This window comes from Pongo pygmaeus, chromosome 5 (genome assembly GCF_028885625.2).
Source record: "Pongo pygmaeus isolate AG05252 chromosome 5, NHGRI_mPonPyg2-v2.0_pri, whole genome shotgun sequence".
Classification (NCBI taxonomy): Eukaryota; Metazoa; Chordata; class Mammalia; order Primates; family Hominidae; genus Pongo; species Pongo pygmaeus.
In genome coordinates, this window is record NC_072378.2 from 31,985,363 (window position 1) to 31,999,330 (window position 13,968).

Here is a 13,968-nt window from a genome sequence, read left to right on the forward strand (position 1 = left end):
GTGGCTCCCAGGCTTCTGTTTGGCTTCCTCAGAATAGCTTCCAGAAAAGTGAATAAACCACAAAAGGTTGATTTATTTCTCACTCTCAGCCCATCTCTCACGAAGACAGAGCCCACTGACCAAAAACTTGAGGATCTGCACCTGGGCAGATCCCAGAAAGGGGAAGTCAAAGGGCCCAGGTCAGAGGCCCAAGTTCAGACTTCAGCAGCAGACCAGCAGGGTCAGACTTTACCAAAGTCAGAACTCGAGGTTCATGTAAGTCCTTAGATCCCGCTCCCAAGCCCTGTCTTTCTCCTCCCTCCTTCTCTCCTCCCTCCGGCTCAGTGTGGCCACCCGAGGGGGTCTCTCCCTCCCAGCCACAGCTCGGGTATCCCAAGCTGGGAAATGTGTCACTCGGGGCTGGGATGCTGATCTGTAGCCTAGTCCTTCCTGGTCCCTCTTGAGGACAGTGGGGATGGGATTGGCACGGCCCTCACCCCGGGGTCCCAGCCCCATTCCTGGCTCCCAGCCCCCCCTCAGCAGCAGTTTGAAGCCGGGGCTGGAGATGGGCACCCCAAGTGAAAGGCTGGGAGGCTGAGGACCCTGGGACAGTGACAGCAGGTGAGCAGTGGATGTGCGGTGGTTGGAATCTTGGAAGTGGGTGTCACAGTTCTCGCAGTACTGGAGGGAGGGAGTGGGAGACCTGCAGTGAAAGAAGAAAAAGCATTAAGGGCAGGGGAAGGAAAAGGGGAAGAGTTGAGGCCTCAGAGGGGGCTGGCAGGGTAGGACAGGATCTTTTCAGCTTTTCTGCTAAGGAACAAATTGCCAGCTGGGCATAGTGGCTCATGCCTGTAATCCCAACACTTTGGGAGGCAGAGGCGGGCAGATGGCTTTGAGCTCAGGAGTTTGAGACCAGCCTGGGCAACACGGCAACGCCTGCTTTTTTTTTTTTTTTTTTTTTTTTTTGAGATGGAGTCTTGCTCTGCTGCCCAGGCTGGAGTGCAGTGGCATGATCTTGGCTCACTGCAACCTCCACCTTGGCGATTCTCCTGCCTCAGCCTCCCAAGTAGCCGGGATTACAATCACATGCCACCATGTCCCGGCAAAGCCTGCTTTCTACAAAAAATATGCTTAAGCCCAGGAAGTGGAGGTTGCAGTGACCTGAAATCACACCACTGCACACCAGCCTGGGCGACAGAGTGAGACGAGTGAGACTTTGTCTCAAAAAAAAAAAAAAAAAAAAGGACAAATTGCCTTCCTTCCTACTTAATTAACAATGAGGGATCCAGGCTGGTCCAAAGGTGGTGGTGAGTTATCTGAATTAATTGTTCACTCAGTTACAGATCAAACTCCTTACTCTACTTTTCCCCTCCTTCTCACTACTGCACTTGACTGGTCTTAAAAACAAATTTCTTTAAACCATTGTGGGATCCAGAGCAGAATAGTTGAAAGAAAAAAATGGTAACCAGACCTAGCAAACTCTGGGGCAAGGGGAGGGACATTAGTGATAATGACTATAGCTAACATTCATGTATTGCATACTATGTGGCATGCACTATTCTAGCATTTTACATATATTAACCCATGAATCCTAACAACAATCCTTACTACCCCCATTTCTAAGATAAGAAAACTGGAAAATGTAGACATTAGGTTGTTTGCCCAAGTAAGTGGAATCAGGCTTTAAATCCAGGGAGCTCATGTTCATTACCACTTGACTATACTATCTCGTCAACCTACACATAAGGATAAGGAAAGAACTCTTCAGTACTGTGCTGGCGCCTCTGGTGTGGTGTGGCTGGGAGAGGCAGAACACAATGAGACATGGGTCTGAGCTGAAGTTTCCCCTCACCGGTTCTCTGGGCTCCTCGTCTCTCCATGGCTCTCCCTGACCATGCGGGCTACCTCAGGGAAGCCAGCTTCTTCAGCGAGCTGAGCCGCATCCCTGCCACTCAGCTCACAGACCCCCACCCAGGCAGCCCCACGGCCCAGGAGATAGCTCACAGCTGCCCCCTGGCCCGCTCGAGCAGCGCACATCAGTGGGGTCCACCAGAAGGCATCCCGGGCGTTGATATTCCCCCCAGCTCCTCCTGCCTCCTGCGGTTCCAGCAGTCTCCTAAGTTCTGCCAGGTCCCCCTCCTGGGCTGCCCTCAGTATCCGGTGAGTCATCTTATCCTCAGCCTCAAGGGATCTCCCTTGTCCATGTCTTCCTGATGCTCCTTCTGCCACTGCTTCTGCTGCAGGTGCCCTCATTATTCTTCTTTTCTTTCTCTTTCTTTCTCTGGCAGGTTCAGTCTGAGATCTCTGGGAGTCAGGAGCGCTGCTCTCATTCCCAATCAGGGCCTCATAGAAAGCTCGGGCTGCAGCCCCATCCAGGGTGGACTCTGGCTCCTCGGGCTGTGGCTGCTGCTGCCCATCCTTCCAGAGGTCGCTGGGGTCAGTGGCTGGGGTGAAGGTGATGAGCAATGGCCGGGACATGGCTTTTGGGAGAACTGAGAAAATGATACCAGGCAAGGGAAGGATGAGACAAGCAAGCCAAGCTCCTGGTGACCCTGTAGCAACCACAGCCTCAGAGACCTGCTGGGATGAGAAAAAGTAGTCAAAAACACTTTCCTGCCGCTAAAGTGACCCCACAACTTAGGACTCTGCAGGGCCTAAGGGAGAGAGGTTTTGCGTAAAAACATGGAACCCTACAATACCGACTTTGCTCCTTAGTAAAGATTAATAAAACTCCATGAGACTGTTGTTCAGAGGTCCTGCGTCCGGCCCCCACCCCCATCCTCACCAAACAATAAATACCAGCCTCTTTCTGAAACTACTTTCCCACCCCGTAAAACAGACATACCAGTAGGAAAAAAAAAAAAATCAGCCTGGCCCTTTAAGTCTTCCGCGATCCCATTTCGGAGTTTCCTCTTCCCAAACAAAAATAGATGGGTCACTCCCTAGAAGATCTCGGGGAGAGGCTCCCATACGTGTTGCTGTATAACTTCCGTACCGCAAAATGGCGCTATTCTAATCAGAAGAGTTGACACAATCAAATAGCCACACGGCACGAAGACGCATGCGTGGCGACAACAACAACAAAAACCACAACCCACATTACTTGAGGGCTCAGGCGTGCGCAAAGCTACGGGTTCAGTTTCCCGCGCTGGAACTTTTCCAATAGTAAACGAGCAAAGCTCCGCGCGCCCAGGTGGCGCGAGCACCAGGATCTGTCGGTTGGGGTCCTACTTTTACATAACGCCCCCACAATGCCCTTCGCCTTCCTCAACGTGGCCCCCGCTCCAAGCCCATTTTCTGGAGCTAGGAATCCACTCTCTGGGTCAGGAAAGGCCCTCAGGAGGCGGAGGGAAACCTGTGGAATGCCGAGAAGCCGTGTAATGAAATAACGTCACGCTTGCCCCTCACCATTATTCTGACCAGGGTTCGAAGGTCACACTTAGAGCCTAAGGGGAAATGGAGAAGTGCAAGGGGACGAGCAGAATGGCTGGCACCACCTCAGGTTAGCGCACTGGGCCGTTCTGGTGCTCAGCTCAGCCCAGCCCAACCCACCCCACCCAACCCAAGTCCCTACGCACGGAGCCAAGCCGCACCTCTCGCCTCATGAGGCCGGAGCCCGGAGTGAAACAGGAGGCCCGTCAAGGGTCTCTGGCGAGACTGATTCGCACTAGGAGCCCAACAGGCAATAAGGACCCAGCGGATTGGCCGAGGATAGGCCAGTCCCCTGGGCAGCAGCGCCGCGCCGGGACTAGAGGGGAACTGTGAGGAGAGCTGCGGGAAGGGGTCCAGCCTGGCTCCCTCCTTTCCCCGCCCTAAGTCAGCCTCTTCACCCAGTCAGTAAGCACACAACTGTATTGCCCAGACTCCCGGGCCCCAAACGCCATACCTGGCTTCCGCTTCCGGTGGCTTATCGTTGTGCGCCGCCCGCAAGCGTCCTCCTCTGGGGCTTCGTGACAGCCGGGTCGTGCGCGGGTCATCCTGGGATTGGTAGTTCGCTTTCTCTCATTTAGCCAGTTTCTTTCTGTACCGGGGACTCCGTGTCCCGGCATCCACCGCGGCACCTGACCCTTGGCGCTTGCGTGTTGCCCTCTTCCCCACCCTCCCTAATTTCCACTCCCCCCGCCCCACCTCGCCTGCCGCGGTCGGGTCCGCGGCCTGCGCTGTAGCGGTCGCCGCCGTTCCCTGGAAGTAGCAACTTCCCTACCCCACCCCAGTCCTGGTCCCCGTCCAGCCGGTGAGTCTGAAGTCGTCGCTGCTCCGAGTCCCTTGTCGCTGGGAGCGGCACATGGGGTCTCCGGACTTTGATGTGGGGGCGGGGGAGGAAGCGACCAGGTCCGGCACGTAGGAGGGAGAGGTGGCCTGAGGAGCGGAGGGGGGATGTGTGGATTCCGGTGAAAGGGACCTGACAGTCGCCCCCAACCTGTGAGAAAAGGAGGAGCCCGGTTCTTGCTTGAGAATGATAAACTTGGAAACCCTTGGGAAAGGCGCCGGGGTCATGCAGAGACTTGCATTGGTAGGGAGCCTGAGTTGAGGTCCCTGCCGGAGTTGACACAGAGGAGAGAGGGGCTCTGGCCTTCGGAAGCTCCAGGGATGTGGGTCGGGCTGGTGGGTCAAAGTATCTGTTGGCTTCTTTCAAGTGGTGGGACCCCAAAGAATGTTTAACTTCAAAGAAAAGGGGCTGAGATGTAAATTAGAGGAGCTGGAGAGGAGTGCTTCAGAGTTTGGGATGCTTTAAGAAAGGGTGGTTCCGAATTCTCCCGTGGTTGGAGGGCCGAATGTGGGAGGAGGGAGGATACCAGAGGCAGGGAAGGAGAACTTGAGCTTTACTGACACTGTTCTTTTTCCAGCTGACGTGAAGATGAGCAGCTCAGAGGAGGTGTCCTGGATTTCCTGGTTTTGTGGGCTCCGTGGCAATGAATTCTTCTGTGAAGTGAGTTCTCTTCAACCTCCCTACTTAGCAGCTTTACATATCTTCCCACCAGACGTTCCTTCGCATATTCCACTTCTACACTGTTCTCTTACATGCTACTTGAAAACTTCCCATCAGCAAAGAGTCCCCTCTATAAAGCCCGACGAACCTGTGCCAAAGTGGCAAAACTGGGGCCCAAGTCCCGACTCTGCCATCCTCCAGCAATATAACGTTGGGCTAGGCAATTTGTGTCTTTTTCTTATTCTTTTTCTTTTTTTGAGACTGGGTCTCACTCTGTCACCCAGGCTGGAGTGTAGTGGTGCGATCTCGGCTCACTGCAACCTCTGCCTCCCAGGTTCAAGCGATTCTCCTGCTCCAGCCTCCCAAGTAGCTGGGATTACAAGTGCCTGCCACCACATCCAGCTAATTTTTGTATTTTTAGTAGAGACAGGGTTTCATCGTGTTGGCCAGGCTGGTCTCGAACTCCAGACCTCAGGTGATCTGCTTGCCTTGGCCTCCCAAAGTGCTGGGATTACAGGCGTGAGCCATTGCGCCCAGCCTATATCTTTTGTTACTAAAGTGGCACTGCTAGTACTTGTTTCAGGTGGCCTTTAGGAAAATTGAAATGCTACACATTGAAATGTTTTGTTCAGAAACCATGCTGTTCAGCTTCCACCTTCCTTAGCCAGCTGAGAGGACAAAACTGGTTCCTAGAGACGGGGTACAGGAGTAGGGACAAAGATCTTGAAAAGAATGTCTAAGAAAAAGATTGCTGTACCTGCTTATCCTTACAAAAGAAAAACCAAAGCTTTTATGGGAGGGAGTATAGGTGAACTAGGGAGAGACACAAGTACTTCTGGTGAGTTGGGAGTGAGAAACAAGCAGAACAGATGCAGTTGTGTTGATGATAAGGCATCACTTAGAGCATTTTGCCCAGGTCAAAGATGGGGATTTTGATATGGGTTCCCTCTTGGCTTCCATGTCCTGACAGGTGGATGAAGACTACATCCAGGACAAATTTAATCTTACTGGACTCAATGAGCAGGTCCCTCACTATCGACAAGCTCTAGACATGATCTTGGACCTGGAGCCTGGTGAGGCATCCTCAGGGTTGTTTTGTGTGTGTGCGTGCACTATTTTTCTCTTCAAATCTCTGTTCGCTTGCTTGAATTTTGAAATTTCCTTTGGTTCTCTGATTTCTTTAACCCCAAATTCATGCTTTATTTTGATCCTCCACCTGACGCTTGTCTAGTTTTGTGACGTATATCACTTGTTCTCATGCTTTCTAAATCCACAATTCAGACCTATTCCAAAATGCGTTTCCTCATGGGTCTGATTTGTTGTGTATTTCTCCTGCTTTGCACCTTCTAGTTTAGAGTTTCATCTTCTGCATTGACATGTTGCAGTTACGTATTGAGGAGGGAGTTGGGAGGGAGAGCGGGGAGCAGAGGCTGAAGAGGTGTGAAGAGAAGGCAGAGCTGTCTTCGATTGGTGCAAGGGTCAGAAGCCCAGGTTTCTGGGTCACATGCCCAGATGTTGGATGGGATAAGGCCCAAAAGTAGGTGCTAGGCAAACTGAATAGCCCGCAGCCCCTGGATATGGGCAGGGCACCTAGGAAAGCTGAAAAACAAGTGGTTGCATTTGGCTGGGCTGTGTTTCAGATGAAGAACTGGAAGACAACCCCAACCAGAGTGACCTGATTGAGCAGGCAGCCGAGATGCTTTATGGATTGATCCACGCCCGCTACATCCTTACCAACCGTGGCATCGCCCAGATGGTGAGGCCTCTCTGCTCCTACTTGCCTCCTTCTGAGCAGTAAGAGACACAGGTTCCTGCAGCAAGAAGTCATGTTTAAGCCCCGTTTAAGGAAGCTAGCTGAGAAGAGGGGAAGAACCCCAGAACTTGGGCCTGGGAATTGAATTCCGATTGGGGGTCATCCTGAAGGGATCGTTTTCAGGGAGGGAGACAGACCTTGAATCAGAGAGTTGTGAAAGACTGCCTCTTCCTCAAGGAACAAACAACAAATGGCTCTGATGGTTTGTAGCCTGTGTAATTGGAAGAAAGGCAACACAGAAGTTTGAGAGCCCATCTAGGCCAGGGAAGGGGCCTCTGGAGAGAGGTGGGAGGAGTGGGGGACAGAGTGATGTGGGTTGGGCTGCGAAGGGAGTTGCCTCTTCTTTTTACACCTACCTGCCAACCCCTTCCATTTTATTCACCTCAGTTGGAAAAGTACCAGCAAGGAGACTTTGGTTACTGTCCTCGTGTGTACTGTGAGAACCAGCCAATGCTTCCCATTGGTGAGTGTTGAAGAAGGGAAAGGAAGGCACCATGTGGCAGTCTTATGGGAAGGAATTGGGGCTCAACACATTGGAGCCTGAGTCCTGAGGGGAGGTTAGGTAGGAATAGGGGGATACCTGGCCTGCTGAGTCTGGCTGTCTCCCAGGCCTTTCAGACATCCCAGGTGAAGCCATGGTGAAGCTCTACTGCCCCAAGTGCATGGATGTGTACACACCCAAGTCATCAAGACACCATCACACGGATGGCGCCTACTTCGGCACTGGTTTCCCTCACATGCTCTTCATGGTGCATCCCGAGTACCGGCCCAAGAGACCTGCCAACCAGTTTGTGCCCAGGTAGGGAGCAGGGAGAGTCATTAAGGGTCAAAGGAAAGGCCCAAGATCCCCCAGAGAGAGGGGAGGACAGGGCATGGCCCTTTCTTGAGGCCTGCTTCTCCCAGAATCAGGGCATCTCCCTGCTGAGTGACTGTGGGAAAGTTATTTGATTAGCTATGTATGCTTCAGTTACCTTACCATAGAATGTTCTTGAGCTGAGAAGTTGGGAACCACTAGGCTTAAGCTCTGAGCAAGTCCATGGAGGAGCTCAGGTGGGGAGGTGGGAGTGCAGGTGACTGGCAGGGCCTGGATGGGGCTCATGCTGCTGCTTTTCTGACCTCTGCCCTGGCCTAGGCTCTACGGTTTCAAGATCCATCCGATGGCCTACCAGCTGCAGCTCCAAGCCGCCAGCAACTTCAAGAGCCCAGTCAAGACGATTCGCTGATTCCCTCCCCAACCTGTCCTGCAGTCTTTGACTCTTCCTTTCTTTTTTGCCACCCTTTCAGGAACCCTGTATGGTTTTTAGTTTAAATTAAAGGAGTCATTATTGTGGTGGGAATATGAAATAAAGTGGAAGAAAAGGCCATGAGCTAGTCTGCTGGTGCTTGCGGTTGGGGAAGGGAAGGTGATGGTGTGTGGGACTCCAGGGGCCCTCATGGCCCAGCCCACCCTCCCCAGATTGAAAACCAGGACAGATTTGTGCTCAGTGGATTGGGTGATGTTTTTAGTATAGAGCAGAACAGAATTCCTAGGACTGCGTGTGACGAAGTGCAAGGTCAAAAGGAAAAGACAAAGCATGTTTCAAAGATGAGAAGTATTTGTTTGGATACCTATGACTGTCTGTTTATACTGTAAGGGGCTTAATCAGCAGTTCCATCTTCTAGTTTTCGTTTTAAAGGAAAAGTAGCCTAAAGTCAGTATAACTAAAGGGTGGAACGAGGTGGGACAAGGTCCGGAATTGCTGCTCAGTGGTGTGTGTGCCTGCTGCTGGTGGAGCTGAGACTGCTCATCTCAGAAGGATGGGGATGCTTGATTTCCTGGCCAGGTTGTCCCAGCACAGTAATTGGCCCTGTTGTATGAGGAGGACAGCACATGGTGGCAGACATAGACACTAACCCATGGACTTTCCGAGGGAGGGAATAGGTCTTTGGAGGGTATGCAAGACAAAGGTAGACACTGGATAAAGAACCCGGTAGTGCCCAGGTATTACCCCATCTGGGCCATTGCTCCCACACTCAGGAACCAGACGTTGTGGGTGAGGACATGCTGTCCCTCCTGCCAAGTTAATAACTTCCTTCCCAGCCAGGATCCTGCCCCAAGCAGGAATATAGCTCTGCATTTACAGCAGCTCCTGCTCAGACCTTGTCAAAACCACCCTGCAGCTTAGGATTAAGGAGCATGGTCATAGGAAGGTGGGGTTTCAGGGCATCCCTCAGGAACTGCCCATCTCCCCAGAATTCCAAAATGAAGGCCCATATGCTTGTAGGTGTGCTGGTCATGGTGGGCTTCACAGTAGGAAAGGGTAAGTGGGGCCCAGGGGCAGGGAGGGAGGAAGGGGTAACTGAGTCCAGGAAGGGGGTGGAGCGTGGCCATGGATAATCGGGCTTCCTACTGGCCCAGGGTATTTGAGAGTGACCCAGTGCCTCCATCCCTCCTTCTGCCTCCCCAGTTCCTGTTCCCGACATCCGGACGTGCCACTTCTGCCTCTTAGAAGACCCTTCTGTAGGATGCATTTCAGGCTCAGAGAAGTGTACCATCAGCAGCTCATCCCCGTGCATGGTGATCACCATCTATTATGGTAAATAAGGTCCCAGGAAGGGGCTGCTGGTGGGGCAGCCAATGGCTTGGTCTTCTCTCCTCTCACAGATCAGGGCTGCTCCGGGCATGGGGTACAAGAAGAGAGGAGGGGCTGAGTGCAATGGCTCATGCCTGTAACCCTAGCACTTTGGGAGGCTGAGGCAGGTGGATCACTTAAGCTGTAGAGTTCAAGACCAGCCTAGGCAACATAGTGAGACCCTGTCTCTACAAAAAAATAGCCAGGCACGGTGGTGTGCACCTGTAATCCCAGCTACTCAGGAGGCTGAGGTGGGAGATCTCTTAAACCCAGGAGGCAGAGGTTGCAGTGAGCCAAGATTGTGCCACCACACTCCAGCTTGGGTGACAGAGCTAGACCCTGTCTCAAAAAAAAAACAGAAGAATCTCGGAAGGAGGGGTCTAAGGTTCTAGGGGGCCAGCAGAGCTCACTTTTCTAGCCTCTTGAAGGAGTCTGGGTTAGAAGTAAGGTCTGGGTGAGGGATGGGAAAAGTCAGTAGCAGGGGTTCATGGACTATGGGAAGCTATTGGAAGGGGTTATCAGCTTTCCCCTCTCCCTCAGATGTCAAGGTTCGCTTCATCGTTCGAGGCTGTGGACAGTACAATTCCTACCGCTGCCAAGAAAAACGCAACACCTACTTTGCAGAGTACTGGTATCAGGCCCAGTGCTGCCAGTACGATTATTGCAACTCCTGGTCAAGCCCCCAGCTCCAGAGCTCCCTGCTGGAGCCCCATGACAGGCCGCTGGCCCTGCCTCTGTCTGACTCCCAGATTCAGTGGTTCTACCAGGCCCTGAACCTCTCACTGCCCCTCCCCAATTTCCATGCTGGGAAGGAGCCTGATGGCCTGGACCCCATGGTCACACTGTCCCTGAACCTGGGCTTGTCTTTTTCTGAGCTGCGCCGCATGTACTTGTTCCTCAATAGTTCAGGACTTTTGGTTCTTCCCCAGACTGGACTCTGACACCTCACCCTTCCTGAATTCTACTGTGCAAGTACCTTTCTGTAACACTCTCAGCATCCTGCACTGCCCTCTCTGAAAACACCCACATTCTTTGGTCACTGTGATTTCTTAGGCCTCCCTCTGTTGTACCACTAGCATCTATATGACTTTGGTGTAATTTTCTCTCTCGAACTCTGGTGCTGTTTTTTTGTTTGTTTGAGACGGAGTCTCGCTCTGTCACCCAGGGTGGAGTGCCGTGGCATGATCTCTGCTCACTACAACCTCCACCTCCCGGGTTCCAGTGATTCTCCTGCCTCAGCCTCACAAGTAGCTGGGACTACAGGTGTGCACCACCACGCCTGGCTAATTTTTTGTATTTTTAGTAGAGATGGGGTTTCACCATGTTGGTCAGCCTGGTCTCGAACTCCTGACCTCGTAATCTGCCCTCCTCGGCTTCCCAAAGTGCCGGGATTACAGGTGTGAGCCACCGTGCCTGGTTGAGCTCTGGTGCTGTTCTTACCCCTGGTGCTGTTCTTACCCCTAGAAAAGAATCTCTAGTGTGGATTCTGCCCAGACAGGCTGACCTGGGAAAGGCACAGTGGTTCCTCCATTCCTTCCCCATCATCTGAGTGTTCCAGTATCCCCCATCCCTCTCAATCCAGTCACCTGCCTATTGAGATCTATCTCTGTTTCCCCTGTCTTGTCTCTGTCTCTAAGACCCAGTACCAGACTGAACTAGCAGCAAGAAGGACAAGGAGGCCGGGCATGGTGGCTCACGCCGGTAATCCCAGCACTTTGGGAGGCCGAGGTGGGCGGATCACTTGAGGTCAGGAGTTTGAGACTAGCCTGGCCAACATGGTAAAACCCCCTCTCTATTAAAAATAGAAAAATTAGCTGGGTGTAGTGGCACACCTCTGTAATCCCAGCTACTCAGGAGGCTGAGACAGGAGAATCACTTGAACCCGGGAGGCAGATGTTGCAGTGAGCAGAGATTGTGCCACTGCACTCCAGCCTGGGTGACACACAGTGAGACTCCGTCTCCAAAAAAAAAAGGATGAGGAATAGAATTCTGTGCAGATGTCCTGACTTGGCAATTTTGTGTCCCTGCCTCACTGTCTCCACCAACCCCCGCCTGTCCTGGTCTTGTTCTGCCTCCTGTCCTCTCTTGTCAGTCTCTGGCTTCCTCAGCCCCATTTCACCTCACTGAGTCCTGACACCCATCTCCCTAGGGGCCTGTGAGAGGAGAGGGAAGGGTCTGTTCTGCTCAGCTCCATGTCCCCCGTTTTCCTCCACAATAAACTGGGACTGGGCTAAAACTGTGTCACATTGTTTGTGGGGTCAGGCTCAGGTGTGGGCAGGTAAACACAGATTAAAGAGGGTTAATGCCTGGCGCAGTGGCTCACGCCTGTAATCCCAGCACTTTGGGAGGCTGAGGCAGGCGGATCACCTGAGGTTGGGAGTTTGAGACCAGGCTGACCAATATGGAGAAACCCCATCGCTACTAAAAATCCAAAATTAGCCGGGCTTGGTAGTGCATACCTGTAATCACAGCTACACGGGAGGCTGAGGCAGGAGAATCACTTGAACCTGGAAGATGGAGGTGGCAATGAGCCGAGATCGCACCATTGCACTCTAGCCTGGGCAACAAGATTGAAACTGTCTCAAAAAAGAGAGGGTTAGTGAGGTGTGGGATCCAAATAGGATTGCAGAGCCCTCTCCATTGCACTTGGCGTTTGTGGCTTCCTCTCAGCCTCCTGTAAAGGGCACACATCCCTCCCCACCCTCTGCTTAGCTGGAGATCAAAGCATGGGGACTGTGATTCTCCCCAGCCTTAAACATACCCTACAAAACCTAGAAAGTTAGACCCTGATGATGTCAGGTCTTTTCACCTAAGAAAAGAAACTTTCGGCCAGGTGCGGTGGCTCATGCCTGTAATCTCTGAACTTTGGGAGGCCGAGGTGGGTGGATCACCTGAGGTCGGGTTCGAGACCAGCCTGACCAACATGGTGAAATCTTGTCTCTACTAAATATGAAAAATTAGCCGGGCATGGTGGCGCATGCTTGTAATCCCAGCTACTTGGGAGGCTGAGGCAGGAGAATTGCTTGAACCGGGGAGGTGTAGGTTGCGGTGAGCTGAGATCATGCCATTGCGCTCCAGACAGGGCAACAAGAGCGAAACTCTGTCTTAAAAAAAAAAAAAAAAAAAAAGGCTGGGCGCGGTGGCTTGCCTGTAATGCCAGCACTATGGGAGGCGAAAGCAGGCGGATCATGAGGTCAGGAGTTCAACACCAGCCTGACCAACATGGTGAAAGCCCATCTCTATTAAAAAAAATACAAAAATTAGCTGGGCATGGTGGCACGTGTCTGTAAGCTACTCAGGAGGCTGAGGCAGGAGAATCGCTTGAACCTGGGAGGCAGAGGTTGCAGTGAGCCGAGATCGTGCCACTGTACTCCAGCCTGGGCGACAGACCGAGACTGTCTCCAAAAAAAAAAAACTTTCTCTTTAAACCAGAAAGACTCAGGATCTCAGAGCCACATCCCAGAGTTACCTGCTGCTGGGGCCCTGGTCTCTTGCCATTCCTTAGTTCTTTTCAAGGATTCTGGCATCCAGCATGCCCTCTCGAGGGGCCCAATTTGAGGGGCAAAGTGCTGAGATCACTGATGTTGGGCTGCAGTGGTTGGATGTTCATGCTAATATTTTAATTTTGAAATAGTGCAAACGTATAGAAAGCAATCATGGATACAACAGCCTTTTCCATACACTGGATAAACACGCTGGACGTAACGCTGCTCTGAGTCAGGCTTGGTATTGAGCAGCAGGCCTCCCAGATGAGTATAGCCAGGTGTCTGCCCTTTCAAGGCTTGCAGCCCAGTGCTTGGGTCATGAAACCTTTTTCTGAAAAGCAGTGCAGCTTTGTGGCTGGGAGGCCCAATCCCAGCTCTTCTACCACTTGGGTACGTCAGTCTCTTCAGCCTCACTTTAGTCACCTGTCAAGTAGGGATAGTGCCTCAGATGATTGAGAAAACGTATGTAAATGTGCATACATAAGTGGAAGTTAAGGCCTTTTCCCCCTCAAAAAAATATATTTGCCCTAGAGTCAAATGCATACACAATGTTCAGCTTTTTTTTACTAAGGTTCTTGCTATGTTGCCCAAGCTGGCCTTGAACTCCTGGGCTCAAGAGATTCTTCTGCCTCAGCCTTCAAGTAGCTGGGACCACAGATGCACAGCACCATGCTCACCTGGCTGATTTACTTATTTTCAAAACTTTTTGGCAAAACATTCAGAAGCTTGCACGTATCACAAGATGGATTTTTTAAACCACACATCTGTGTAACCAGCCACCAACTCAGCGTGAAGACCTTTACCCGCAGCCAAGCCTGCCTCTGTTCCCCTCTCCCAGGTGCTCTTCCCAGCTCTGGGGTAGCCGCTGTCCTGACTGGTAGTAGCTTAGATGAGTTCTGTCTGTGCTTGATGGAAATGGCATCGTACGCATCTACTTTTACCTATACGGTGTTTTGCACACGTGTTAAATCTGTGTGGCCTGTACTCTGACGGAAAACACCAAACCAATGATAATTAAGTCAGGAGGCAGTTGGAGTACAAAGAGAGGTACAAACCCTTAATGTGCCCCCCAACCCCCACCTTGCTAGGTCCACCCTTCTCCATGACCTCTGACGTCAGTATAAGACAGAAAGGCCCAGGTTTATAGCA

General features: G+C 52.0%; 3 protein-coding genes across 10 annotated transcripts; 2 read left to right on the forward strand and 1 right to left on the reverse strand.

Annotated features, from left to right (window-relative positions):
* Positions 1-53: 53 nt before the first annotated feature.
* On the reverse strand, positions 54-3,938 carry GPANK1 (G-patch domain and ankyrin repeats 1). Of its 7 annotated transcripts, none has more exons than XM_054491939.2 (3): positions 3,866-3,938; positions 1,832-2,556; positions 54-682 (listed from the first exon to the last, which is right to left on the reverse strand). In XM_054491939.2, the coding sequence occupies exons 2-3, from the start codon at positions 2,455-2,457 to the stop codon at positions 238-240; spliced, it is 1,071 nt and encodes a 356-aa protein (XP_054347914.1). In that variant the 5' UTR covers positions 2,458-2,556; positions 3,866-3,938; the 3' UTR covers positions 54-237. The 7 variants fall into 7 exon arrangements, with proteins under 7 accessions (XP_054347914.1, XP_054347915.1, XP_054347909.1 ...); XM_054491940.2 differs by having other exon boundaries at positions 1,832-2,559; positions 3,866-3,884; XM_054491934.2 differs by having other exon boundaries at positions 1,832-2,559; positions 3,573-3,874.
* On the forward strand, positions 3,195-8,089 carry CSNK2B (casein kinase 2 beta). Of its 2 annotated transcripts, XM_054491942.2 has the most exons (8): positions 3,195-3,301; positions 3,403-3,481; positions 4,827-4,909; positions 5,880-5,982; positions 6,550-6,665; positions 7,110-7,185; positions 7,332-7,521; positions 7,855-8,089. In XM_054491942.2, exons 2-8 carry the CDS (start codon positions 3,436-3,438, stop codon positions 7,943-7,945), a joined length of 705 nt encoding a protein of 234 aa, XP_054347917.1. In that variant the 5' UTR covers positions 3,195-3,301; positions 3,403-3,435; the 3' UTR covers positions 7,946-8,089. The 2 variants fall into 2 exon arrangements, with proteins under 2 accessions (XP_054347917.1, XP_054347918.1); XM_054491943.2 differs by lacking the exons at positions 3,195-3,301; positions 3,403-3,481 and adding an exon at positions 4,085-4,213.
* A 131-nt stretch (positions 8,090-8,220) lies between these two features.
* On the forward strand, positions 8,221-11,570 carry LY6G5B (lymphocyte antigen 6 family member G5B). The gene is made up of 3 exons (XM_063666048.1): positions 8,221-9,022; positions 9,170-9,298; positions 9,875-11,570. The coding sequence occupies exons 1-3, from the start codon at positions 8,899-8,901 to the stop codon at positions 10,273-10,275; spliced, it is 654 nt and encodes a 217-aa protein (XP_063522118.1). The 5' UTR covers positions 8,221-8,898; the 3' UTR covers positions 10,276-11,570.
* Positions 11,571-13,968: the final 2,398 nt, after the last annotated feature.